Raw genomic sequence first — 11,906 nt, forward strand, 5'->3', positions numbered from 1 at the left:
TGAGCTGAGATTGCGCTACTGTACTCCAGCCTGGGAAACAGAGCAAGACTTTGTCTCAAAAAATAATAATAATAATAATAATTAGTTAATTCATGGAAAGTACTTAGTACCAGATTCTGGATATAAACAGATGTTTGTGCTTGGCCAACATTTGGAGGCAGTAAAGAAAGCTTATAGAATAACCACATATTAGAACTTGTGAAGGAGAAAAAAAATATATATATATATATATAGTCTCTCTATTAAGTAATTTACCGTAAGGGGTTTAAATAGGAATGTTCACTCCAAAGTGAATCTTGAAATCTTGGTGTTTATAATTGTCAAGCCTCTTTTTTTTAAAATAGATTTGGTCAACAGGAAGTATTTTTTTTCTAATTTTTATTTTATAGACCTAGTCAAGCTTCTTAATTGTTAAATATTGTTATAACAGTATATCTGGGCCGGGCACGGTGGCCCACGCCTGTAATCCCAGCACTTTGGGAGGCCGAGGCGGGTGGATCACGAGGTCAGGAGATTGAGACCATCCTGGCTAACACGAAGAAACCCCATCTCTACTAAAAATACAAAAAATTAGCTGGGTGTGGTGGCGGGCACCTGTAGTCCCAGCTACTTGGGAGGCGGAGCTTGCAGTGAGCCAAGATCACGCCACTGCACTCCAGCCTAGGCGACAGAGCGAGACTCCATCTCAAAAAAAAGAATACATCTGAGTCGTACATGGTGGCTCATGCCTGTAATTCCAGCACTTTGGGAGGCCAAGACAGGCAGATGGCTTGAGCCCAGGAGTTCAAGACCAGCCCTGGCAACATGGTGAAACCCTGTCTCTACAAAGAATACAAAAATTAGCCAGGTGTGGTGGCGTGTGCCTGTGGTCCCAGCTACTCAGGAGGCTGAGGTGTGAGAATCGCTTGAGCCCGGGAGGCAGAGGTTGCAGTCAGCAGAGATTGTGCCACTGCATTCCAGCCTCAGCGACAGAGCGAGACTGTCTCAAAAAAACAACAAACAAACAAAAAATACATCTGGGGCCGGGCGTGGTGGCTCACGCCTGTAATCCCAGCACTTTGGGAGGCTGAGGCGGGCAGATCACCTGAGGTCGGGAGTTTGAGACCAGCCTAACCAACATGGAGAAACCCCGTCTCTACTAAAACTACAAAATTAGCCAGGTGTGGTGGCGCATGCCTGTAATCCCAGCTACTGAGGAGGCTGAGGCAGGAGAATCGCTTGAACCTGGGAGTTGAAGGTTGCAGTGAGCTGAGATTGCGCCACTGCACTCCAGCCTGGGCAACAAGAGTGAAACTCCGTCTCAAAAAAAAAAAAAAAAAAAAATACATCTGGGAATATAAGTGCACCCAGGACTCTAATTTTATATTTCTATTTTTAACATGAGACAATACTTTATCCATAATAAAGTGCTACATTTTTCAGTTATATCATTAGTAGAACATATACTTCTCTGTGACTCAGTTTATTTGTAAAATAGAGATAAATAATAGCACTTATGTCATAGGTTGTTGGGAGGGATTAAATTAGTTCTAGCCAGATCCTATGGCATGTGCCCATAGTTCTAGTTACTTGGGAGGCCGAATGAGGCAGGAGGATTGGTTGAGTCCAGGAGTTTGAGGCTGTATGTGCTGTGTTCGTACCTGTGAATAGCTGCTGCAGTCCAGCCCGGGCAACATAGCAAGACCCCATCTCTCTAAAAAATTATTTAATTCATGGAAAGTACTTAGAACAGTGCCTGAAGACAGCTGATACTCAATAAATGTCAGCTATTACTAAAAGGAAGAGTTTGCTTCTAAGGCACTTGGATGATGTGTTAAAGTTAAATCCTTTTTCCAAAACTGTAAATATAGATTTGTTGTTGGGTTTTTTGTTGTTGTTGTTTTTGTTTTTTTTTTTTTTGAGATGGAATCTCACTTGTGTCGTCCAGGCTGGAGCGCAGTGGTGTGATCTCAGCTCATGGCAACCTCCACCTCCCAGGTTCAAGGGATTCTCATGCCTCAGCCTCCCAAGTTGCTGGGATTACAGGTGCCTGCCACCATGTCTGGCTAATTTTTTGTATTTTTCATAGAGACAGGGTTTCACCATTTTGGCCAGGCTGGGCTTGAACTCCTGACATCAAATGATCTGCCTGCCTCAGCCTCCCAAAGTTCTGGGATTACAGGCGTGAGCCACTGCACCCAGTGCTAGATTTGTTGTTCTTTTATATGTAGTACATATTTATGGTGATTGTCTTTTGAATAAAAATGATTTTTATTCTTGATTTTTAAGGAAACTTTAGTAAAATATGTCAGACATAATTTTAATTGTTTTTTTTGCCTGTTACATGTGACTATATTGGTTGAAAACTTTTTAGTTATGAAGTTTTTCTGTGTGCTACTGTCTTGTATTTTGTATATCTAGCATTTTGATTGTCAAAACACTTTTTGACCCCAAATTATAATTTTGTCATTGCAGGCAAGAAGACAACAAGACCCTAGTCCTGGTTCCAATTTAGGTGGTGGTGATGACCTCAAACTTCGTTAATTAATAGCACAGCAGATGTGTGCTGCCCATCTTTACATACACATTGCTTCTAGTTGGCAGAAATAATTGATTAAAAGACCAGAAACTGTGATAACTGGAGGTAACTACGGTCTATTTCTCAACCTTAGGCAGTAATAGACATCACAAACTGCCATGGTTTTGCACTATGATTATAATACCTGCATTTCTAATTTTTTAAGCATGTAGCCAGTAATAATTTGAAGTTTTTTTTCTATGCAAGCTTACCTTGTTGGCATTATTTTAGGGAGTTGAAACTATCAACTGTAAAGCTCCTTTTCTTCCACTTTAATTTAAAAGTTCAAGTCATTTAAAAACAGGTCAAGAAATTAAAATTATATCAGAGGGTTTTCTCTAATCATTTTTTCTATTTTTTTTTTTGTACTTCTAGATGTTTTGGTTATACAGCTTCATTTTAGATAAACATTCTTATTTTTTGTTTTGTTTGCCCCATTGCCTTTTGTGTTTTTATAGTCTATAGCATTTTAAAACTGCTGATGTTGTTTGCATTATTTACAGGCTAAAAACTTAGTAGCATAGAGCTGTCTGCCACAGCCTTCTGACAAAGTTTACAGTTATTAAAGTTGCAGTATCCTTTTAAATGCTAGTAATCAGCACTCTTTCTTTTTTTTTTTTTTTTTTTTTTTTTTAATAGAGACAGGGTCTCACAGTGTTGCCCAGGCTGGTCTCGAACTCCTCCTGGCATCAAGCGATCCTCCTGCCTCAGCCTCCCAGAGTACTAGGATTACAGGCTGTTTCTTTTTAAACATAAAAGTTTTAAATTGGTATTAACTCTGTACTCTGCCCCAGATTGTTTTAGCTTCTGTTCTGTAATCATGAGTCTGGTTGGAGATATTCTCCATAGATGATCTTCTACTGAAATGCCTAAAGAAGTCACAGACTGGCTTCTGTTTTATTCAGGGATTTTTTTAAAAAGTCAATCAGAAAAGGGATACTGGAGCTTCTTCATGTATGTAACAGCATATTAAACTGGAGACAGTGATGAATCAGCTACAAAGGTAATATTGTATTAAAATCATGTTTAAGATAGCTGCTTTTATGTGCATTTTATATTGCATGCTTTTGTAAAAACATGCTGGGTGATGAAAGATTAGTTTTAGAGAGAAAATGTTCATCTGTGCAGAGGATACATTTTCTTTCATTAATTCTGGAAAAAACATTCACAGTTATATATATGGTATTTTGCAAAAGGACTATTAATAGAACCTTTTGAGATGAATTAATGTAAGAATATTTTTTAAATAGGCTTACTGTCAAATTGCAACTTTTTTTTTAGATACAGACTGGAAAAAAGTGCTAAGTCATTTGGCACCTCCGTACAAATATTTTTCATGGTCACATTTATTAAATGTTACTACATTTCTGAATTTTTGAAAAATGTATTTTATCATAAAATGGCATTATTTTAAAGGATGAAAAACTGACACAGTCAATTCAGAAAATGAACTGAAGTCTGAATAAGGTCATTGCATTTAAAAAGCATGTAACTGTACTTGATTGATGAGGGAGGTGTTACTTTCATTGTATATAGGTCTTATTTCATAAACAGATATCCTGTATCGAATAAAAGTATTTGTTATATATTTGAAGTCATGCATGGTAAGGAGTGTGTTTAAATTGTTATAAACAATAATGCATCATTAAAGGCCATGCTGATCTTGCATAACTATAAGTACTATGAATGAATTTGGTTGGTTTTGGTGTTGTACAGCTCACATGTTTACACACTCAGTGCCCTAATTTCCCCTGAGGGAATCGCTTTTTAAGTGATCCTTACAGTGGTGTTTTATGTTACTTTATTACAGAGCTCCTTGGTTTTTTACTTCTGCACTTAAATTTTTTTAAATAACATGATGATGGTACATTTTCCTCTATTGTCTAGCTAAGGGCTTTCAGTCCACCAGTAAATAAGATCAAATGCTCTTAAATGTTCCTGTTACCATCCTAATGTAAATACTGGATTTTCCTGTCATTTAGCACCATGCTGCTTCTGTCTGTCTTAATGCTGGCATTAAGATCATGAGCCCTTTTTCTCCAGTAGTACAGGCTTTGAAAACTACTTCTATTAAGTTATTGATGCAATTTGATATTTTTTCATAATCTATATTTAAACAAAATTACATCATTGCATCATCTTTTCTAAATTCATCTCCATTAAAACTTGCCTTAAGCTACCAGATTGCTTTTGCCACCATTAGCCATACTGTGTGTTTGTTTGTTTAATTTACTTTCACAATAAACTTCTGTGTAGTAAAAACAGGGTCTTGGCTTTTTATTGACCTAACCCAGTAATTTCTAAGAAAGCAACAACAGTGGCATCTAGTGGTAATTTCTGTTGATTCCAAAGAAGACTACTTTAAATATAGGTATCACAAGGTATACAAATCGCCCAGTGTATATTATGGTTTTCAAGAAATCTGGTTTGATTTACCCATGTTGTGAGATATGACCATAAAGTAGTGATGTTGGGAGAAAGAATTTTAAATTACACATCCAAATTAATTCCATCTTTCAAGCTAGTTGTTTTGGAAATATACAGCCGTTTTGATTGTGCTGGTGTTATATCAAACATTCTTAAGACTCCTAGCATTTTCCTACAACAGAAAAGTAAGCCCTTTTCTTTGAAAGTATGCCTTAAGCTTGCCGCATAATAAACAGATATACTCATTAACCACCAGACTTACTGCAAATGACAAAAATGCCTTTAAATTCTGAATTGACACCATTAAGGGAAATTCCAAAGAGTAGGATTCATGCTCTGAGAGTTAATTTCAAAAAATTGAGCAGTAACAGCATGGTTTTAGTATATCACTTCTAGAAACACAATTGGATATGCTAGCTTGGGGCTGCTTGGTGAAAAATATCTTACTTGATTTATGCCTCATTCGGCAATGGGGAGTTTTCAATCTATAAACCATTGTATTATCCATAACACATTACCCCAAAACTTAGCAGCTTAAAACAGTAAATACGTATTATCCCACAAGTGAGTCACAAATGTGGAAGTAGCTAAGATCAATGGTTCTGGTTCAGAGTTCCTCATAAGGTTAGAGTGATCCTGGGCTACAGTCATCTCAAGGATTGGCTGGATGAAAGATCCCCTTTCAAACCCACTAATGTGGTCATTGACTGGCCTTGGTTCTTTGCAGCCTGCTAGATGAAAGGCAGATGTTCCTTGCTAGATGTTGGGCAGAGACCTCCTTCCGTTTCATGCCCAGTTGGGTCTTTCCATAGGACAGTGCACAGCAGGGTAGCTGGCTTCCCCCAAGGCAAGTGATCCAAGAGAGTGCACACCCAAGTTGAAAGCACAGTCTTTTTTTTTTTTTTTTTTAGATGGAGTCTTGTTCTGTTGCCTAGACTGGACTGCGGTGGTGTAATCTCAGCTTACTGCAACCTCTGCCTCCCGGGTTCAAGCGATTCTCCTGCCTCAGCCTCCCACGTAGCTGGGATTACAGGTGCCCATCAACATGCCTGGCTAACTTTTGTATTTTTCATAGAGACGGGGTTTCACCATGTTGGCCAGGCTGGTCTCAAACTCCTGACCTCAAGTGATTCGCCTGCCTCGGCATCCCAAAGTGCTGAGATTACAGGCGTGAGCCACCATGCCCAGCCAAAATCACAGTCTTAGAACTGAATCTTGGGCTGCCATATTGTATGTTAGAATCAAGTCACTGGGTCTGGTCCACACTCAAAGGGGGAGGAATATTAAGCTTCATCTGTTGAAGGTGGGGATGTCAAAGCATTTGTGGACATCTTTCTAAACCACCACAGTGATATTACCAAATATATGTAAATGAGTATAAGATACCTTTGGTGTTTTGCTGGGCATGGTGGCTCATGCCTGTAATCCCAGCACTTTGGGAGGCCGAGGCAGGCAGATCATGAGGTCAGGAGATTGAGACCATCCTGGCTAACACGGTGAAACCCCGTCTCTACTAAAAATACAAAAAATTAGCCGGGCGTGGTGGCGGGCGCCTGTAGTCCCAGCTACTTGGGAGGCTGAGGCAGAAGAATGGCGTGAACCCAGGAGGCGGAGCTTGCAGTGAGCCAAGATCGCACTACTGCACTCCAGCCTGAGCAAAAGGGCGAGACTCCGTCTCAAAAAAAAAAAAAAGATACCTTTGGTGTTTTAATCTAAACATTCTTTATAGGTAAGATTTCAGTCTTGCAGATTTGAATGCGTGATTCCCCCTAGATAGCATCAGTCCCTTTTGTTGCATCACCATCATATATTCATATATGGCGTTTCAGAAATGTTCCAAAGCTAAAAAATGACAGTCACAGGGTGAAAACATGGATGGAAATGGCAGTTTAGTTTGTTTAAATATGGAATATTCTAAAACAGATAAGTCACTGTTAGAGTCAACTCTCAGCTTTTGGTTAGAAAATTTAAGCAACTTAGAATTAAGGTCGTTATTGGCCTCATTCTGATTTCAGAAATGTTGAGGAGATGTGAGTAGATAAAAGGCCAGGCACAGTAGCTCATTATCTGTAATCCCAGCACTTTGGGGGGCTGAGGCAGGAGGATTGCTTGAGGCCAGGAGCTCAAGACCAGCCTGGACAAGATAGCAAGACCTTCATCTGCACAAAAATATTTTTCTTAATTAGCCAGGCATTGTGGTGCACACCTCTAAGTCCCAGCTACTTGGGAGGCTGGAGTGGGAAGATTGCATGAGCCGAGGATTTTGAGGTTGCAGTGAGCTATGATCTTGCCACTGCACTCCATCCTGGGCCACCAGAGCAAGATATTACCTATAAAAATAAAAATGGAAAATGTTGAGGCTCTATTTTTTTTGGGGGGGAGACTAAAAATATGGTTATCACTTGGTGGGGGGAATATCCAGTGTCCAAAATAAACATGTTCCCTGCTCACAAGGAATCTACAGTCTAGCTCAAAAGCTGACCAAAGGCAGTAACACTGTTTAAGTTATATTGGAAGTACTGGCTCTTATAGTACATCTATTCTAGTCTGGGTGGTGAATAAAAGCTTCCCTAAAGAGACGTTTGAGGGTGGGTGAGGTGGCTCACGCCTGTAATCTCAGCACTTTGGGAGGCCAAGGCGGGTGGATCACAAGGTCAGGAGATCAAGACCATCCTGGCTAACATGGTGAAACCCCGTCTCTCCTAAAAAATACAAAAAATTAGCCGGGCGTGGTGGCGGGCGCCTGAAGTCCCAGCTACTTGGGAGGCTGAGGCAAGAGAATGGCATGCACCCAGCAAGCGGAGCTTGCAGTGAGCAGAGATCGCACCACTTCACTCCAGCCTGGGCGAAAGAGCGAAACTCCGCCTCAAAAAATAAAGAGATATTTGAGCTAAGATCTGAAGGATGGCAGACCTTACGCTAGCTAGAGAAGGTATTGCAGGTAGCTAGCCAATAACTTGGCAAGTTTGAGAAACTAAGAGCATCTGAGTATGACTGGAATAGAAAAGCGGGGGCTGCAGCAGTGAGATGAATCCAGAACAGATTCCACCCAGCAGAGGGCAGGGTAAGAGTCACAAGCGGTGCTGGACTGGCCTTTCCAACTGTGTTAAATAAAACATTTGGACCATTCCCAAGGGTGAACAGGAAGCCCTTGAGGGCTTATGACCTTGATGGAATCGGTGCTTGAGAAGACTCAATTTTGTTTGGGGAGAATAAGACTGGAGTCAGAAACTTGGTCCTACTGATCATACGATATGGTAACACAGGAAGATGAAGGGTAGCTTTGTGGGCATGGAGACATTTCAAAGCTATAAACAGTACAGGAGGCATAATTGACAGTTTTCCCAATTTCTGTTATCAGTCAGGATAGGCTGGTTATGTTGCTTTGTTTTGTTTGTTTGTTTGTTTGGTTTTTGAGATGGAGTCTCATTCTGTTGCCCAGGCTGGAGTGCAGTGGTGCAATCTCACCTCACTGCAAGCTCCGCCTCATGGGTTCAAGCAACTGTCGTGCCTCAGCCTCCCAAGTAGCTGGGATGACAGGTGCCCGCCACCACACCCTGCTAATTTTTTGTATTTTTAGTAGAGATGGGGTTTCATCATGTTGACCAGGCTGGTCTCAAACTCTTAACCTCAGGTGATCCACCTGCATCGGCCTCCCAAAGTGTAGGGATTACAGGCGTGAGCCACCACGCCCGGGCTGGTGTGTTGCTTTAAAACACCAAAAATATTTATTGGCTTAAAGATTTATGTCTTATATGCTAAATACTCATCAGGGATTGACCTAGGCTAACAAAGCAGAACTGGAGGACTGCCAGCCATTGTGACAGAACCAAGAAAGAAAACAAGTAATGAAACAGGCATTGGCTTTGAAAACTCACCTGAAATTGATACACGTGACTTCTGTTTTCAATGGACCAAGCAATTCACAGCCACACCCAACTTCAGTTGCGCAGGGAACTGCAACCCTACTTTTTGCCCAGGAGTCAGAATATTTGTGAATTGCTCTAATGACTACAACAGGCCACTCTTTCAATTATTTTACTTTCCTTCCTTCAAGAAAATACACATCATGGAAGAAAACCTAAAAGTGCCTGCTAGTCAGGCAATTGAACTAAAATTGTGTTTGGAGACCAGGATCTACGCACCCAGTACACAGTGGTGGGACAGGGACAGAAAAATTGCAGGAAGCACTTGCCTTCCGAAAGGGGAAGAATGAAGTCACTGGTCAGTAACAATTATGAAATGACACTGGAGACCATTTGAGGGCCCTCTGCCCTAACAGAGGGGAGTGTTCTTTGTAAGGCCTATTAGGATGGGTTCCCTGCCCCACCATTTTCCATGACTTTTAGCGCCATCCCTCATTTGCTGTACACATTACCTGTCATTCCTGCTTTCAGACTGGCTTTTAAAGAAAAATCTGACTGGGCGCAGTGGCTCACACCTGTAATCCCAGCACTTTAGGAGGCTGAGGTGGGTGGATCACCTGAGGACAGGAGTTCAAGATCAGCCTGGCCAACATGGTGAAACCTCATCTCTACTAAAAATACAAAAATTAGCTGGGCATGGTGATATGTGCCTGTAATCGTAGCTACTGGGGAGGCTGAAGCAGGAGAATCGCTTGAACCTGGGAGGCGGAGGTTGCAGTGAGCCGAGATCTCGCCACTGCACTCCAGCCTGGGCAACAGAGTGAAACTCCGTCTCAAAAAAAAAAAAAAAAAAGGAAAAATTAACTTGGCAAATTAATAATAACCATGGTACTAAGATTGTTTTCCAAGTTTTTCAAGTAAGGTTTCAAGCTTGGTACATTTCTTCCCTTCCAAGTTATCACATGTGACAGTTTTACCAGAAGGACTGACATCCTTCCAAACACCAATGTCAGTTCTCCCAATCACCATCCTTCCAGCTACCCAAGCTGGGAAAACTATGTGGTTATTCTTGACTCCCAGTCTCTCTCATCTCCCACATGCAGTCTGTAAATCCTGCCATCAATTCTCTGTTACTATTAGATTTTTTAAAATTTTAGTTATACACAAAGCAATTACCTGTAAGCCAGACACACAAGTACAGACCTCCTAACAAATCTGTGAGATTGTTACAGATTTTACAGAAGAAACTAAGGCATGGAGAGGCTAATTAACTTGTCAAGGCACAAAGCTATTAAGTGGCAGAACTGGGATTCAAATTTTGAGTCCCTGAGCTTAATCACCATGTTCTGACCTGAAGCTGTCCCTGCATGTCTGGCTTTGACTCCTACCATGACTACTTGTCCTCCCTGAATATGCTTTTCATTAGCCAATTCCATATTTCTGAACATCCCCACCCTCAGTTTGGGGGAATGGCTGTAGCTGACATTCTCCTGAGTTGGCCTGCTCCTCCCAGGCACCTTCTGCTTCTATTCTGTGTATTGGGCTCTGGGCCAAGGCTTCCTAATATCACCATCCCAAAGCTGTTACTCCCACCTTGGATAAAAACCTGGGTGAATCAACATTAAATGAGCAAAGATAAACTTTTGTTTATTTTTTTAGAGATACGGTCTCATTCTGTTGCCTAGGCTGTACTGGAGTGCAATACATAGCTCACTGCAGCCTCAAACTCCCAGGCTCAGCCGGGAGCAGTGGCTCACGCCTGTAATCCCAGCCTTTGGGAGGCCGAGGCAGGCGGATCACAAGGTCAGGAGATCGAGACCATCCTGGCTAACACGGTGAAGCCCCGTCTCTACTAAAAATACAAAAAACTAGCCGGGCGTGGTGGCGGGCGCCTGTAGTCCCAGCTACTCGAGAAGCTGAAGCAGGAGAATGGTGTGAATCTGGGAGGCGGAGCTTGCAGTGAGCCAAGATGGCGCCACTGCACCCCAGCCTGGGCAAGAGTGCGAGACTCCGTCTCAAAAACAAACAACAACAACAACAACAAAACTCCCAGGCTCAAGTGATCTTCCCACCTGAGCCTTCTGGGTAGCTGGGACTACCTGCATGTGCCACCACATCTGGCTTGTGTGTGTGTGTGTGTGTGTGTGTAAACAGGGTCTTGCTATATTGCCCAGGCTTGTCTCAAGCTCCTGGCCTCAAGCAGTCCTCCCACTTCAGCCTGCCAAAGTGCTGAGATTATAGGCATGAGTTACCACACCTGGCCAGATAAACTTTTGTTGTTGACTAACATTGTTCACAGAAATCTATGTGCCTAGTATTCCAACAGGGAATTTCTTGGGGCTCTCCCCAGCAACTTTGTTCTTCCTGTTTTGGGGGTTACCCAAATTAGAAATCCTTTTCACTTTGTTATCCAGAATGATGTGGTTTCTTCTTTGTCTTGCCTCTGGTACAACCCCACTGGGCTTATCCCACAACCCCACTGGGCTTATCCCATCCCAATTTAGGCCCCACCCATCTTTCTCCTCCAGAAATAAGTCCCCTCCAAGTTTTGAGAGAATCTTGCTCTGTTGCCCAGGCTGGCATGCAGTGGGGTGATAATTGGCTCACTGCAACCTCTACCTCCTGGATGCAAGTGATTCTTGTGCCTCAGCCTCCCAAGTAGCTGGGACTACAGGCATGCACCACCACACCTAGCCATTTTTTCTATTTTTAGTAGAGATGGTTTTTCACCATGTTGGCCAGGGTGGTCTCAAACTCCTGACCTCAGGTGATCTGTCCGCTTCAGCCTCCCAAAGTGCTGGGATTACAGGTGTGAGCCACCGCGCCCAGCCAGACACTTTTAATTGACTAAGATTGCTCCTTACCAATCTTAAGATTTTTTCCCAGATTTCCTTCCCAAGCTATCTAGCCCAGCTGCCCACTAGGCTTTTCTAAACATATCTTTAATGCTTGTCATGGTAAGGAATAATGACCCCCTGATTCCTGTCCTCTGCCACTCTATTAGGTATGATTGGCAATGTTTTATTTTTCCAGAAATGTTCTTTCTTTTTGGTACA

The 11,906-nt window shown here is 42.0% G+C and overlaps 1 protein-coding gene across 4 annotated transcripts in view; it reads left to right on the top strand.

Annotated features, from left to right (window-relative positions):
• Positions 1-4,819, top strand: part of CBFB (core-binding factor subunit beta) — a 73,910-nt gene extending 69,091 nt beyond the window's left edge. For all 4 annotated transcript variants that reach the window (XM_024233492.3, XM_024233494.3, XM_024233493.3 and 1 more), the window contains one exon: positions 2,455-4,819. In XM_024233492.3, coding sequence (XP_024089260.1) covers positions 2,455-2,523 — 69 coding nt within the window. In that variant the 3' untranslated portion in view covers positions 2,524-4,819. The remainder of the gene's footprint in view (positions 1-2,454) is intronic.
• The last annotated feature ends 7,087 nt before the right edge of the window (positions 4,820-11,906 follow it).

Source organism: Pongo abelii, chromosome 18 (assembly GCF_028885655.2).
Source record: "Pongo abelii isolate AG06213 chromosome 18, NHGRI_mPonAbe1-v2.0_pri, whole genome shotgun sequence".
NCBI lineage: Eukaryota > Metazoa > Chordata > Mammalia > Primates > Hominidae > Pongo > Pongo abelii.